Below are 16,146 nucleotides of genomic sequence, written 5' to 3' on the forward strand. Positions count from 1 at the left end.
AAAAAAAAAAAGGGTCACCTTGTCACGCCCCCTCACTCTGACATAAGAAATTCCCCTGGAGGGGCGCCTGGGTGGCTCAGTGAGTTAAGCATCTGACTCTTGATTTCGGCTCAGGTCACGATCTCATGGTCGTGAGATCGAGCCCCGAGTCGGGCTTTGTGCTGAGCTTGGAGCCTGCTTGGGATTCTCTCTCCCTTTCTCTCTGCCTCTCCCCACTTGCACGCCTGCTCTCTCTCTCTCTCTCAAAATAAAAATATGAACATGAAAACAAATTCCCCTGGAGGGTCATGTCATTTCCTGCTCTGACAATCCTGTCTGGGTCCGGCAGGTCTGTCGTGGTGGCCAGGGCTCATGGTCAGATGTGGCCGTGTTACCCGCCAGCCACAGAGTTTCCTCATCTGGCTCGTTCTGAGGGCAGAGGCCCCTGTTGGATGAGTGGTAGGTAGGCCACCGGTGCAAGGAAGGGAGCCCTGGGCTCGATGGGGGAGAGCCTCTGCCCTCAGGGTGCTCCGAGGATGATTTATTCATTAATTCATTTATTCAATAAATATTGATGAGCACTTACCCTATGCCTGTGGAGGCTGTAGGCTCTGGGCTAAGGATGTGAGAGGACAGACCAGTTCCTGGCCCCCAGGAGCTTCCCATTTACTGGAGAAATCCGCAATCAGCATTAAGCGGAGGTTACAGTAAGCACTCAGGGAAAATGAACAGGGTGATGTGAATTGCCTTTAATTCTGGAGGTAGCAGGGAGCTGCCTTTATTAAAAAAAATGGTCAGTGGGGACTCCCGGGTGGCTCAGTCCGTTGAGCGTCTGATTCTTGATTTCAGCTCAGGCCATGATCTCACGGTTCGTGAATTCGATCCCCTTGTTGGGCTCTGTGCCGGCGGTGTGGAGCCTGCTTGGGATTCTCTCTCTGCCCCTCCCCGACTCATGCACGCTCTCCACTCCCCCCCCCCCACCCCCCGCCTCAAAATAAATAAATAAATGTTTGTTTTTAAAAAAAGAAAGAAAAAATGGTCAGCGAAGTCCTCACTGAGGAAGTGATGTTTGTGACATTTGATCTCAGATCTAAAGGGCAAGAAGGAGGCCACATGGAGAAGTGAGGGAAGGGGCTCTGGCCAGAAGGGACAGCAAGAAAGAACGAAGGCCCCAAGAAAGGAAAGGGTTGGCTTGTTCACTAGAGAAGGGCCCCTGTGTCTTGACACAGCGAGAAAGAAGTCGGGGGAGAAGCTGAGTTTGGAGGGGGAGAGACACATCGTGAAAGTTCTTGGGTTTGATTCCAGTGGCGGTGGGAAGCTACCAGGGAGTGCTAAGCAGGGGAGAGACACCATCTCGCTTACATTTTAAAATGGTGGCTGCAGGGGCGACTGTCTGACTCAGTGGGTAGAGTGTGTCACACTGGATCTCAGGGTCGTGAGTTTGAGCCCCACGTTGGCACAGAGATTACTTAAAAAAAAAAAACATGGTGGCAGCTGTGGGGTGGAGAGTGGATTGCAGGAGATGAGGGTGGGACTGGGGAGGTTTGTGTCATTGTCCAGGTAAGAGGTACTGGTGGTATAGACAAGGTGGTCGATATTGGGAAACGGTGGAGACAGGTGGTGTTTTGGAAGCAGCACAGGTATGACTTCCTGATGGGTTGGATGTCAAGGGTGAGGAAGGGGGTGGGGGGTCAAGGGCAAGTCCTAGTTTTCTGGGCAACTGGGTGGATGTGTTGAGCTGGAGAAGTTGGGGAGGGCTGTGGAGGAATAAGTTTAGTGACAAAAATCAAGTACCCCGTGGAGTGCCTATGAGACATGCACATGGGGACACTGAGTAGGCAGTGGGAGGTGCAGGACTGTGGCTGGGGGCGGGGGCCGGGGGAGGATGCTGGACCAGGGATACCTTTGGGAATCCCCATCAGTAGACAGATGGGATTTAAAGCCACAGGTGTGGGTGACATCACAGGAGAGACATTCAGGGAAAGGGGAGCCCAGGACAAAGTTCTGGAGCTCCCCCTCCTGCAGGGCAGGGGCTTAGCCTCTGCTCTAGAGTCATGTGGGGCCCCATGATTCTTTGTTGTGGGGGGCTGTCTTGGCCATCGGGGCGTGTTTAGCAGCACCCTTGGCCTCTACCCACTAGATGCCATAGCACGTCTCCAGGTGTGACGACTGAAAATATGTCCAGATAAATGTCCTCTGGGGACCATTCGCTCCAGTTGAGAACCGCTGATGAGAGCATGTTGTGGGGGGCTGGGGTGGGGGGAGAAAACCAATGGAGGAGACTGAGAAGGAGCCAGTGGAATGAGGAGGAAAACCAGGAACCACGGGGTCCCGGATGCCAAGAGAGGGCTTGGAGAAGGAAGGAGCTGCAGGCTGGTAACGTGCCTCAGAGAGGCTAAGGGAAAGGCCAGGCCGGACGGAGAAGCTGCTTCGGCAGCACGAGGGGCCAGAGTGACCTTATGAGTGGCCTCTGAGACCAGGATACAGAGTGGAGTCTTGAACGAGGGGCAGACAAGCTGGGAGAGCAGGTGCGGTGGGGAATTCTTGATCAGTTTGCTGCGCAGGGGGCAGTGTGTGGACTTAGGAACGGCTTTACGAGGAATGTATGTAAGGTGGGCTAGGCTGGGTGGGGGCCTCACTGCTGCTGTGGGGGCATTGCTGATGCCAGATGCTGTTGATGCTAGTATTTTTTTTTTTAATGTTTATTTTTGAGAGAGACAGAGACAGAGTGTGAGCGGGGGAGGGGCAGAGAGAAAGGGAGACAGAATCTGGAGCAGCCTCCAGGCTCTGAGCAAGCTGTCGGTACAGAGCCTGACGCTGGGCTTGAACTCACGAACTGCGAGATCATGACCTGAGCCGAAGTCGGAGGCTTTAACTAACTGAGCCCCCCAGGTGCCCCGTTGATGCTAGTATTGATTGATTGGTGGATTGATTTTTGAGAGTGCCAGAGAGAACTGGACAGGGGAGGAGCACAGAGAGAGGGAGACAGAGGATCTGACGAGGGCCTCACCAGCTGTGAGATCACAACCTGAGCCGAAGTCGGATGCTAGTGTTTAAAGATGCTGGTGTTTAAAGGAAGGTTGGGGGACTGAGAACGGTGGGTAGGGGTGTCCAGGCAGGTAAGGGGCTGGGCAGGAGGGTGGGGCAGGGGGCTCCTGGCCGTGGGGGCGGGGTCCCCACTGCTGTGGCCGCCTGCAGCTCCCGGGGGGGCCCCCTCGCGCTGTGGGGGCGGGGAGGGCAGGCCCCGCCTCTCACACCCTCCCCCTTCCCGTGTCTCTCCCCCCCTCCCCCCTCCGTGTCTCCCTGCAGAAAGCGGGCGGCGGCCTGCGCCAGTGGAAGCGGGTCTACGCCGCGCTGCGGGCGCGCTCCCTCTTGCTGAGCAAGGAGCGGCGGGAGCCCGGGCCGGCGGCGGCGGCGGGGGCGGCGGCGGCCGTCGCAGGTGAGGACGAGGCGGCGCCCGTCTGCATCGGCTCCTGCCTGGTGGACATCTCCTACAGCGAGACCAAGAGGAGGCACGTGTTCCGGCTGACCACCGCTGACTTCTGTGAATATCTCTTTCAGGCTGAGGACCGGGATGACATGCTGGGCTGGATCAGAGCGATCCGAGAGAACAGCAGGGCCGAGGGCGAGGTGAGGGCCCGGCCGCCTACCTGGGGTGGGGCGGGGCGGAGTGTGTGTGTGGGGGGGTGCAGGGAGGCCCCAGGGCCGCCCCTCCCCTGCTGCGGACCTCGCTTCACCGCTCTGAGCCTCAGTTCCCTCCTCCATAAAATGGGCCAACAGGGGGTACCCCCTGCAGCCCGACGTGCCTGGGCTTTGGCGTAAAGAGAAAATTCAGACAGCGGCTCCCGGAGCCCTCGGCACCCTCAGTGCTCCCTGGCCGGCAGGAACACTAATAACTATAGGGAGGGCACGAATTATTATCGTTATTATCATTATTATTACTGCCTTGGGCAGGCTGTGGCACAGAGAGGTCAGCTCCCGGCCAACCTTAGGTCTTGCTTCAGAAAGCCGGGGTTTCTTATGGAGTGAATTACAGAATGCGGTGCCCCTGTGCCAGAACCGTGGCTTGCCCTTCTGACAGGGCTGGCCTGTCAGCAGGGCACCAACACATTGACCTTGGGAGGAGGCCAAGAGGATTGGCCTTTGGCAGCAAGCTGCACTGGTTGAGCCAAAGGCTTTGGCAGGGATTTCAGGGTAGTTTCTCAATGGCGCCCCCTCTTGGGCAGCTGCAGCTGCACACCCAGAGCCGGGGCTGACGTTTCCGTTTCACTTGCCCGCCCCCCTCCAGCAGGGGCCTGCACAGAGGTGCCTTTGCTCACGTGCACACAGCTCTGTGGGGGTCCTGAGCTCGGGGGCTGGTCTCTGCCATGAGGATGGTGGGCCAGGGGGAGAGGGGTGCCAGCACCTGGCCTCTGGGCCACAGACCCTCTTACTGACAAGAGACACATCCTTTGGCTGAACCAGGCTCTGCTCCCCTCAGGACATTGTCTTTCCTTACTGTAGGGAGGAAGGTACCTGGAATGTGTGGCCCCTGTTCTGGGGGGCCTGGCTGGGCTGTCCCCAGCAGGGTACAGTCAGGGGGTCCCACGTGACTTCCATTATTGCCAGGGCTGCCAGTCCTAGGGGCATCTCCTCTGTGCCTGGCCAGGAATGTGATGAGTGCTACATGCACAATTCTGCAGCCCAACCCTGAGGTTGCCATGTTATCTTCTTTGTTACTGTGGAGGAGACTGAGGCTCAGAGAGGCCAGTGGATTACCTAGGTCACACAGCTGGTGAGGGGGTGCTCGGGAGTCCAGCCCTGGTCTTTCTCGCTCCAGGGTGTGAACCCTCCAGCTGGCGAAGCCGAGGCAGGGGTCAGGGATGAGGCCTGAGTTGGCTGGCTGTGGGCACTGAGGGGGTCTGCTTTCTCTTTCCTTTCCTCCAGGACCCCGGCTGTGCCAACCAAGCTCTGATCAGCAAGAAGCTTAATGATTATCGCAAAGTAAGGTGAGGTCCAGCTCTCATGAATAGTCTTGACCATGAGGCGGGGGGCACTCCAGACAGAGGTCATCTTCCTGGCCCACCTCCGGGCCCGAGGCAGCCTCTGAATCACCCTCTACGGGGGTGGGGGTGGGTGGGTGGGTAGGCAGAGCCTCCAGTCCCCAGAAGGACAAGGAGGGATTTGTCAGGGCTGGAGGGGAGGTCTAAAGTGGTAGGAAGCTGGGGCAGGTGGCATGTTGGGTGACCCCAGATGAAGACTTTTCCTCTCCTCCTTTTCCTACACAGCCATAGCTCTGGGCCCAAAGCTGACTCCTCCCCCAAAGTCTCTCGTGGCCTGGGGGGCCTCAAGTCTGAGTTCCTCAAACAGAGTACCGCACGTGGCTTCAGGACTCAGGACCAGTCCGCAGGGAGCAAGGGTAGGAAGGTGGCTGCTAAGGGGGCAGTATGTGTGTGTGCACATGTGGGAGGGTGGGGGTCAGTTCTGTGGGTCTACATGGGAGCCAAGGGCTTGTGTGTGTGTGTGTGTGCGCACACACATGTGTTGGGTTGGGTGTGTGCCAGGATTATCCTGGTATGTCAGCCTGTGTGTGTATGCCTGTGAGGGTCTAGGGGCTTTCAGAGTCTCAGGGCTGGAAGGGCCTGGAACCTGATTTCCCTCCGTGACATCCCAGCTGGGTGTTCTCCAAGTCTCTGCCTGTGTCCCTTCAGGAGCAGGAGGCTCATCCTCTCTGGAGGCGGCCTTTTCCCTCTTTATACACTTTCGACTATTAGAAAGTTCTTTCTTTGGTTGTATCAGAATCTGCGACCCCCACCTTGTTGTTTTAGCCCTCGAGGCCATATAGAAGTCCTTACTTTCCTCCGAGGGCTGACTCCTCAGGAATAAACCCCCTCATCTCTGAGGCCTTCTCTCAGGATATAATTTCCCATCAGCCCTCAGCATTCCAGTTGCCTTTCTGATGGAGTCCCCACATGTCCAAACATGGGTGGGTGTGTGTGACCAAGCGTGGCTGCTGCCCCTCCCCGGCTGCCCCCGCCCCCCGCTCACCCTGACTTTGTCTGCCTTCTCCGACCCCAGATGACAGTGCTACCACTCCCAAAACCCCATGGGGCATCAACATCATCAAGAAGAACAAGAAGGCAGCTCCTAGGGCGTTTGGGGTCCGTCTGGAGGAGTGCCAACCAGCCATAGAGAACCAGGTGAGCCCCTGCCGTACTCCAGGGCAGGCAGAGAAGGGGGCAGACCAAGGCACAGAGGGTCAGAGCTGTGAGGGACTTTGGAACCAGCTCTCCGCCTCATCTTAGAGACACCGCGGTTGTGGGGGTTGTCGGGGGGCAGAGCCCAGGGAGGGAACAGCAGAACTGAGGCAGAGCCCGGAATCCCCGCCCTCCAGTCAGTGCTCCTGTGCCCACCGTGGTGAGGCTCTGGTGCCCGGAGACGGTGAGGGCCTTTTGTTCCCCTGCATGGGGCCCCCGGGCAGCAGCTCCGGCTGTGCACTGCTCCCGTCTTGGCCTTCCCCCCTCTTCTGGCTCACCGGTGGGGAATCCTGCCTTTTACCTTCCTAACACGTCTGCCCTGCCTGTCCCCAGCGGGTCCCCTTGATCGTGGCTGCGTGCTGTCGCATCGTGGAGGCACGGGGTCTGGAGTCCACGGGCATTTACCGAGTGCCTGGTAACAATGCAGTGGTGTCCAGCCTACAGGAGCAGCTCAACCGTGGTCCCGGGGACATCAACCTACAGGATGAGGTGGGTGCAGCCGGGGAGTCTGTGGAGGCGGGGAGGGGCCGAGGCGGCGTGTGTGTCTGTCGTGTTCCTTGTACCCTGCAGCGTGCCTGGCAGCGGGCCGGGGCACGAAGACGGGTGAGACGGGACCTGTCCTTGCGGGCCAGGCCCGGGGATGGGCATCCCCCCGACTGAGGCCTGACAGGTGCAGTCGTGGCTAGGGAGCCTTGAGGCAGAGGCTCGCTGGCAATAGTTTGGGGGCCTTGAGGATGAGTAGAGTTCACTAAACGCCGGTGAAAGCCGGGCGAGGGCATTCCGGGCCAAGGGAATGGCCTGGGCGAAGGGGCGGGCCCTGAAGGTTTGCCAACAGTCGACTCACCTTCTCTGTAAAGGACCAGGTAGCAGATGTTTTAGGTGCTGGTTACCACGCGGTCTCCTCCCCCTCCTCCTTCTTTTTCTTCAGTCCTTTAAACACGTGAAAACCGTTCTTAGCTCCAGGGCCACACAAAACCAGGCCGCAGGCTGGACTTGACCCACAGGCTGTGCTCCGCAGACCCCTGGCTTGGAAGGGGAGCCTGTGGTATTTTCTGGAGCCTCCAGGACTTCAAATGGTTGCAACATGGGAAGAGGAGGGGCCGGTCAGATGAGACAAAGCCGGCTCGTGAAGCAGTCTGACAGCCACACTTAAAAGTTTGCAGCAGGTTCAGCAGCCGGTTAAGCCGACTGTGCTCTTTCCCCACGGGGACCCAGGGTGCCGCGGCTGCAAACAGCAGCCTCCTTGGTGGTGTATGTAGCCTGTCGATTGTATAGGCTGCCCTAAGGGACCTTGGAGACAGCCTTTCCCAGTGGACATTGAGGTTTGGCCTCATGCTGTCTCCGGTCTAGGCTCCAGACGGGTATGCGGTATGGGGGGACGGGGCACCTTTGGAAAGCCCCCGGTCACGGTGGCCAAGGTCCGCATCGGCCAAGTCATCATGTCTATCTGTACCAAGTTGCAGAACAAGGAGTCTGTGATCGAGGCCCTACATAGGGCCAAGTTCAAGTTCCCCGGCCGCCAGAAGATCCACATTCCCAAGAAGTGGGGCTTTACTCAGTTTATTGCGGATGAATTTGTAGACGTAATGGCCGAAAAGTGGCTCATCCCAGATGGCTGGGGGTCAAATACATCCCTAATCGTGGCCCCTTGGACAACTGCTGGGTTCTGCATTCATGAGAACCTTGGCGCTGTCCCTCCCTATTCATGCCCACCAATAAGTTCCACTTCCTGTAAAAAAAAAAAAAAGCTCGCTTTTTAAAAAAAATGTCAGTTCTCAGTAAAGCTGGAAAAAAACTAAAGAAATATATATATTTTTTAAGTATTTATTTTGAGAGAGAGCGAGCATGAGCAGGGGAGGAGCAGAGAGAAAGAATCCCAAGCAGGCTCTGCCCTGTCAGCACAGAGCCCCACGTGGGGCTTGAATCTACAAACCATGAGATCATGACCTGAGCCAAAACCAAGAGCCAGACGTTTAACTGACGGAGCCACCTAGGCGCCCCCCAAAAAAATATATATTAAAAGAATTAAAAAAAATTTTTTTTAATGTTTTATTTATTTTTAGAGAGAGAAAGAGACAGAACGCAAATGGGGGAGAGACAAAGAGGGAGGGAGACACAGAATCCGAAGCAGACTCCAGGCTCTGAGCTGTGAGCACAGAGCCTGACACGGGGCTCAAACTCACGAACCACAAGATGGTGACCTGAGCCAAAGTCGGAGGATTAACTGACTGAGCCACCCAGGCGCCCCCCAAAGAGATATTTTAATGTGAAAAAAAAAAACCAGAATTTGCAGCAGGGTCAGTGTTTCTCAAACTGTATTCCTCCAAAAAGCTGTGGGAGGCTAGGAGCAGGTCAGGAACCCCGGTCTTTGTTCAAACTAGAGAAATCTGCTTTGTTCTGTTTTGAATGTCATTTTTTTTTTTCATATTGGGTTTTCACGTATGATTCTGTCTGGCAAAAAGGGGCTCTGCTGAAGAAGATTTTTGGAAAACCATGAATCTGGGCAATGAGGTCCCATGAGTCACATATTTAGTGAAGCTTTATGCGATACCTGACCGTCTTCCTGCCCTTGGGGAAAAAATGGGGGAGACAAGATCAGTACGTATGGGACAGTGGCCAAGGGAAAAGGCTGCTCTCTCACCAAGGGCCAGATTGTGCGATGAGGAAGGAGAAGATGCCGAGGGCCGGAGCAGGTGGTAGACTTGAGTGGTGGAATCTTTGAAGCGTGAACGGGAGGGGGCAGGCGGACAAGAAGGCAGTCCAGGCTGGGAACGATGGCATTTTCCAAAATCCCAGAGCAGGGTCTGAGTGTCGAGACAGAGAACAGGCCCGTTTCATTCCTCCTTCCTGGGCTTGCCAGTGGGGAGGATGAGGCCCGGGGCAGGAGGTGGAGGGCTTTTGATGGTGCCACTGAAGTCTTTGATCTTGACAGTGGGGACAATAGGGAGCCTTCAGTGGTTCTTCAGCTGGGGAGGCATAAATGAGCGTGGAGTCTGCTTTAGCTTATGTCTGACGGATACAAATGAGGGAGGCCCAGAGCGGGGCATCCAAGGGAGAAATTGCTGACATGGGGGAAGTGCAAGGGGCCAGGAGGACACGGTGGCCCCAGGGGAATAAGGAAGATGGGAGCAGCTCTAGGAGTTGACCACATGAGAGGGGGGGGGGGGGTGCAGGGAGGAGCCAACGTTTGAGCTGGGGGCTGGTGGTATCTCTCTGGCAGAAACTGGGGAGTAGGGCCCGAGAGGGAAGATGTGTCAGGCAGGCCCCCCCCCGGATTTGGGGTGATGGCACAAACAGGCGGTCCCCAAGAGTGCACTGGAGGATGGACACGGTGGTGTTGGGGCACAGAGTGGGACGATGGAGGGAACTGCTATGTGGGCAGAGGGTGGGCAGCAGGAGTGAAGGGCCAGGCTCCGTGTGGGACAGAGGAGGGGGGGGCTCAGGTGAGGCTGGGGATGAGTGGCAGATGTGTGCACGTGGGAGGGGTCCAGAAGCCTTGGGTTTGGCAGCTGGGAGATGAGAACAGCCAGGAGGTGATGGGGCAGGTGGGCGGTCCCTGTGCTGGCTTGGGGTGGATATGCCCAAAAGCACATTCGCCGGGGCTTAGCCAGGGAGAAGCATGGCCGGGGCTGGGGGGCAGCAGACCCAAGTCAGGGCCCAGAGTGTGCTGGGCCTGTAGTTTTGTCTCAGACACCAGTCCTGTCCTCTGTCTTGGGGACTGCTGGAAGTTAAGTGCTGTGGGCAGGGTGACCGTAACTCCTGATGAACCTGAGGGGGAGGGTATTCTTTGTGGGATGGTGTGGGGCCATTGTACTGAGTGTGTGTGTTGTGGAGCTGCGTGTCTTTGTGGAAGGTGTTACCTTGTTTTCCGGGCCTGAGTTACTCTGAGCCCTTCCGGTCAAGGCTGTTACCCTGGACTTTGCACGGGGTGATGGTGCCCCCTCGTGGACACAAGGGACAGTGACCGGCCATGCTTCATTCATTCTTGCATTCAACAATCCATTTATTTAAAAACAATTTTTTTTTTAATGTTTATTTATTTTTGAGAGAGAGAGACAGATGTGAGCGGGGGAAGATTAGAGAGAGAGGGAGACACAGAATCCGAAGCAGGCTCCAGGCTCTGAGCTGTCAGCACAGAACCCGATGTGGGGCTTGAACCCACAAACAGATCAGACCCGAGCTGAAGTCGATGCTTAACCAACTGAGCCACCCAGGCGCCCCAACCACCCATTTATTTAAAACAGGGTTTCTTGGGGTACCTGGGTGGCTCAGTTGTTTAAGCTTCCGACTTTGACTTAGGTCATGATCTTGCAGTTTGTGAATTTGAGCCCTGCGTCGGGCTCTGTGCTGACAGCTTGGAGCCTAGAGCCTGGAGCCTGCTTCAGATTCTGTGTCCCTTTCCCTCTGCCCTTCCCCTGCGTGTGCGCTCTCTCTCTCTCTCTCAAAAATAAGTAAACATTAAAAAACAACAACCCAGGTTTCTCAATCTTGATGCCTTGCAGAATAATTCTTTGTTGTGGGAAGGTGTCCTGTGTATCACAGAAAGTTTAATTAAAAGCATCCCCAGACTCTGGTTGTGGAAACCAAGGGGGTTCTGTCCCTGGGGGTGTGATTCTGCCCCTGTTGAGAACTACTGACTTAGGCCATATAGGTGCCAGGCTAACTGAGCTCACTAGGTGGTAGGAGCACAGTGGGGGACAGGGCAGACAGGACAGGACAGACAGTCCTGCCAGGCAGGTAGGCAGGGAAGGAAAAAAATGCATACAACGGTGACAAAGTGTGGCAAGTGCCATGGAAGAAACAAGGTCAGGGCTGTTGTACAGATGACGGGGCAGGGGCAGTGGTGGCTGTGTTAGCTGTGACTGTCAGGGAAGGCGTCTCTGCAGAGATGGCATTTGGGTAGGATGAGGAGGCTGGCCTGTGAAGGGCAGGGGAGGAAACTTCTAGGGGAGGGAATTGGCATGTGCAAAAGGCCTGAGATAGGCAGGTGCCAGGCATGAATGACTGCTATGTCATGGATAAGGAGAGGGGTTCCAAGGGTGGCTCTCCACTAAATGGGGAGCCCTGGGAGGCAGGACTGAGTGCTGGTAGGCCCGAAGAGGTCCAACCACCAAGGAGGTTTCTCTCACTTCCGTCCCATAGTGCTTGCACCAAAGGAGGTACCTAGTACTTGCTGTGGGTGGGCAAATGCGGGAGCTCACTGGGCTTGCTGGAGCAGGGAGGGGTCGGGGCCAGCCGGTCAGGGGGCCAGGACCTAGCTGGGCGCTGTTCTGCCGCCACCACCCTGATGAGTCTCCTTAGGCCGGAGATTCCCTGGTCTGGGCAGAGCTTGGTGTGGGTGTACCCCAGGGAGGGCGGGGCCGGGCTAGACTAGCATGGAGGCGTGGGCACCTGGGCTGGGCCTGGGGGGCGGGGATGGGGTCTGCGCACCCCGCTGGGCCTGCCTGGGACCTGACGTCTTCGCCCTCTCCCCAGCGCTGGCAGGACCTCAATGTGATCAGCAGCCTGCTCAAGTCCTTCTTCCGAAAACTGCCTGAGCCTCTTTTCACCGACGGTGAGTGGGGGTGGAAGTGGAGGACGGGAGGAGGAGGGACACCTGTCTGTGCTGCACTCTGACCACTTCGTTTTATTGGGTTTGTTGGCTTTACTCATTGGGTTTTTTTTTTTTTTAATGCTTATTTATTTATTTATTTATTTAATTGTTTTAACATTTATTTTTGAGAGACAGAGACAGACAGAGTGTGAGCAGGGGAGGGGCACAGAGAGAGAGGCAGATACAGAATCCAGAGCAGGCTCCAGGCTCTGAGCTGTCAGCACAGAGCCTGACGTGGGGCTTGAACTCAGGAACAGTGAGATCATGACCCAAGCCAAAGTCGGATGCCTAACTGAGCCACCCAGGTGCCCCAGTGTTTATTTATTTATTTTTTTTGAGAGAGAGAGAGCAGGGGAGGGGCAGAGAGAGAGAGAGGGAGACACAGAATCTGAAGCAGGCTCCAGGCTCCCAGCTGTCAGCATAGAACCCGACATGGAGCTCGAACTCACAAACCGCGAGCTCGTGACCTGAGCCAAAGTTGAGGCTTAACCGCTTGAGCCACCCAGGCACCCTGGGTTTTTGTTTCAATACAAGAGAAACATGGGCTCGTAACAAACTTAGTATAGATGCAAATAAAGAACCCCCGAAGGTGCCTGTCACTCTCCTAGTCCCTATCCCTGGAGACTATCCTGACCCTTTCTGAGCATTTGCTCTGTGCCAAGCACGGCTCCCTACAACAACTCCATGGAGAGTAGGTACTATTATCTCCACTGTACAGATGAGGAAACTGAGGTTAAATCATTTGCCCAAGGTCACGCACGTTGTCAGTGTCAGAGCCAGGATTCAGCCCCAGGCTTCCGGCTCCAGAGCCCAGCTCTTGACCGTTCGCTGATCTGTTTGTTTTCCCAGACCCTCTTACACATGTGACGGAGGCAACCATGCATAGATAGGGTCTAGAGTTGGGTGAGTTTGCCTGCGTGCTGGCAAATGTTTGCCATCTGGCTCTCAAGGGAAAAAAGCCTTGATCTGTAGTCTCCATGGTGCAATTACTCCTACTGTGCCTTATTTCAAGCTACCGATAAGCTGCCACCAACGTGGAGTCAGAAGAGAACACCTTTGGCCCTCGGGAGCCGGTGTGAGCAGGATTCAGCACACCCCTGGGGGTGGGGGGGGTGGGGGCTCTTAACAAAAGGAGGCTTGTCATTCTGAGATTCATTCGTGTCTGTACAAAGAGCTCTACCCCGTTCTTCTTTTAAATCAACCACCTGGTAGTTCACAGTCGGAATAGACTATAATTTGCCTAATCACTCCCCTATTGATGGATATTCAGGTTGTGTTCAAATTTTTGCTCTTACAAAACACGTTGCAATGGCTTTCCTTGAAGGTGTCCCTACACGCCCGGATCGGTGTCCTAGAGGTGGGTTCCTAGACTGTAGAATTTCCAGGTCAAAGTCCTGGTCAACATTTTTGAAAGCTAATGTCAAGCTGCCCTCTGAGAAGAAGGCCCTAGTTCATACTCTGACCAACAGCATAGGAGAGAATTGGCCCCATCCACCCTCGATGTTATCAGCATTTTATTAGACTTCTCTTAATTGGTTGAGGGAAATGTCATCTCGTTATGTTTTCATTTTCATTTCTTTCATTATTAGGGAAATTAACTATCTTTTCATTAGTTTACTGGCCTTCTCTGTTTCCTCTCATTTCCTGTTCAGACCGTGTGCCCATTTTCCTATTGGGCTGTTTGTCTTTTTTGGTATCGATTTGTACGAGACAAGCTCTTGTGTATTATGGGTATTAACCCTTGGCTAGTTTTTGCGGAGATTTGCTCTCGGTCTGCCATTTGCTTATTAACTGTTCAGGGCAGAAGTTGAAAACAATTAAGTGTAGTCAAAGCTGTTTATCTTTAATGGATCCTGCATCTCGTGTTTAGGAAGGCCTTATGGTTGTAAAGACGTTTTCTTGGTTTTCCCAAGATTTTAGCAACTTTGACATTTGGCTCTCTCATGCGGTCACACATGTTTGTGTATTCTTATGTGGGCTGGAAATGGATTTTTGTTCCCCCAACAAGATAGCTAATTGTCCCAGGGACATTTATTGACCCCTCCATCCTTCCCCACTGATTTGAAACGCTGCCTTTATCACATAGTAAAGATCCACGTGGCCTGTTCCCCTCCTTTCTGTGTCCTTGTCCTTGGCCAACCTCCTCCGTGAGGCCCAGGCTGCTGAAGCTATGCTATCTTTTTAGCGCGTTTCAGTATCGGATAGGGCAAGCCCTCCCTCGTGACTCTTCCTTTACAGACTGTTCTCCGCTCTCCTTATGCATCTACTCGTCAGATGAGTTTCAGAATAAACTTAGCCTGTTCCATGTTTTAAAGTTCCCCATGCACTTCTTCTGAAGGGAGTTGGGGGGCATTTTGACACAGGTGGGGTGGGCATCTGGAGGCTGAAAGGGCCCCTCCCTCTTTCTAGGTAACCTCTTCTGACCTTGTGGTGTCCTTGTCCCAGAGCCTGGGACGAGGACCTCTTTTCCAGTATCCACGTGCGGCTCAGGTCCTGCTTCTTCCCAAACACACCCGGGCTGCCCCAGGTCAGGTGCGCCCCTGAGTGCAGCTGTAGTGGGTTTGGTCACATAGACACAAGGTCATGGAGCTGCCCCCCCCCCCCCCGATGCTGAGCTGGAGCAGCCTGGGCCTCCTCAGCTTGGAAGCACCGTGAGAGTGGGAGAAGGGACTGCCTCCCACCTCTCTAAAGAGTCTTCACTGTGTTCTAGACAAATACAACGACTTCATCGAGGCCAATCGCATCGAAGACTCGAGAGAGCGGATGAAGACGCTCCGGAAGCTGGTAAGGAAAGAGAGACGCCCTCGGGCAAAAGGCACACTGGGCCTGGAGAGCACCCCCCCCGCCCCCCCCCGGGAGGCCTGGAGCCCAGTGCCGCCACTTCCCTCTGTGACCTTGGAGACGCCCTTCTCCGCTCTGGGCCTCTGTTTCTCCATCTCTCCAAGGGGGCTGGCTAGAAGGTGGTTTCCAGACCCCGGAGGTATGGCGGTGGGAGCCCCTGTGGGGTGTGCTGGGGAGATGGGGAGGCCATCACAGCCCCATGCCCCTTCTCGCTCCCGCCCAGATCCGGGATCTCCCAGGACACTACTATGAGACTCTCAAATTCCTCGTGGGCCATCTGAAGACCATTGCTGACCACTCGGAGAAAAACAAGGTGGGGGGACTCTGGCATGGAATATGGGGGAAGGAGGCATATAGGGTCCTTTCAGCATATTCTAGACTCTTCCAGGTCAGATAATCCCAAGGCCCTCTAGGCACACCCTCCTCCCTAGTCACTCTGTCCCCACCCCACCCTTCCATGCCAGCCAGTGCTTCTTCCCCGGAGGGCCATCTCCGGAGTTTCTGAAGGGTCTCACAGAGGCAGAGAGCCACAGTCCCTCTGTGTCTGATGGAAATCTATTCTCGGATTTAGCTCAAATCCCTTGCATTGCATTTTTCTTTCTTTCTTTCTTTCTTTCTTTCTTTCTTTCTTTCTTTCTTTTTTTTTCCTTTTTTAAAAAATATTTTAAGTAATCTCTACACCCAACATGGGGCTCAAACTCATAACCTTAAAATCAAGCGTTGCTCACTCTACAGACTAAACCAGTCTCTCATGCCACATTGTGTTTTTCTAATCAGACCTCTGTATTTTCTGGTTCTGCAAAAATGAATGGAGCTATAGGAATGCTCCCAGTTTTAAAATACCCTTAGAACCTCCAGCAGGTCCCTATTCTGGCATCTGTCACTGTTAGCACGGTATGGGTGAGCAGGCTGGGCACTGCTCTCGGCTGCTAGGCCTGGGGATGAGCGAGGCTGAAATCTGGCCTTGCGAGGCATTGCCTTACCCAGCAAGGAGGTGTCCATCCCCTAAGCCAGGCATAGCTCAGGATGGGCCGTGGGCCTGAGGGGCCTGGGGTGAGGGAGGTCTGGGGGACTGGAGGTCAGAGCTCATGGAGTGTTGATGCTGACCTGCTTTCCTCCCCTGCCCAGATGGAGCCCAGGAACCTGGCCCTGGTCTTCGGGCCGACGCTGGTGAGGACGTCTGAGGACAACATGGCGGACATGGTGACCCACATGCCTGATCGCTATAAGATCGTGGAGACGCTGATCCAGCACGTAAGCAGCCACTCCAGGCGGAGGCCATGTCCCCCTGGGCATTTCGCTCCTGCTCGCCTGGGCGGATGTGCTCAGTGGAGGGTGAGGCAGCTTCAGCAAATGCTCCTGGGATGGCACATGCCCTTCCGAAGCGATGGGCTGCGTTTCCGGACCAAACAGGAATGGATCCTAGAATCCCTGTCTTTCTAGGATGTTCCATTCCCAGCAGGAGAATCAGGAGGCCCCTGAGCTTCTAAGATGAGG

The 16,146-nt window shown here is 55.2% G+C and overlaps 1 protein-coding gene and 1 non-coding gene across 2 annotated transcripts in view; both read left to right on the forward strand.

Moving 5' to 3' along the window:
• Nucleotides 1-16,146, forward strand: part of ARHGAP23 (Rho GTPase activating protein 23) — a 39,790-nt gene that overhangs the window by 8,773 nt on the left and 14,871 nt on the right. The window contains exons 3-11 of the mRNA XM_049638160.1: nt 3,115-3,609; nt 4,906-4,967; nt 5,247-5,377; nt 6,037-6,158; nt 6,549-6,704; nt 11,691-11,769; nt 14,519-14,592; nt 14,873-14,962; nt 15,778-15,903. Coding sequence (XP_049494117.1) covers nt 3,115-3,609; nt 4,906-4,967; nt 5,247-5,377; nt 6,037-6,158; nt 6,549-6,704; nt 11,691-11,769; nt 14,519-14,592; nt 14,873-14,962; nt 15,778-15,903 — 1,335 coding nt within the window. The remainder of the gene's footprint in view (nt 1-3,114; nt 3,610-4,905; nt 4,968-5,246; nt 5,378-6,036; nt 6,159-6,548; nt 6,705-11,690; nt 11,770-14,518; nt 14,593-14,872; nt 14,963-15,777; nt 15,904-16,146) is intronic.
• Nucleotides 7,385-7,518, forward strand: LOC125927716 (small nucleolar RNA SNORA70). Its single transcript, XR_007459406.1, has one exon. It is a non-coding gene; the product is annotated as a small nucleolar RNA SNORA70 (small nucleolar RNA).

This window comes from Panthera uncia, chromosome E1 (genome assembly GCF_023721935.1).
Source record: "Panthera uncia isolate 11264 chromosome E1, Puncia_PCG_1.0, whole genome shotgun sequence".
Taxonomy (NCBI): Eukaryota; Metazoa; Chordata; class Mammalia; order Carnivora; family Felidae; genus Panthera; species Panthera uncia.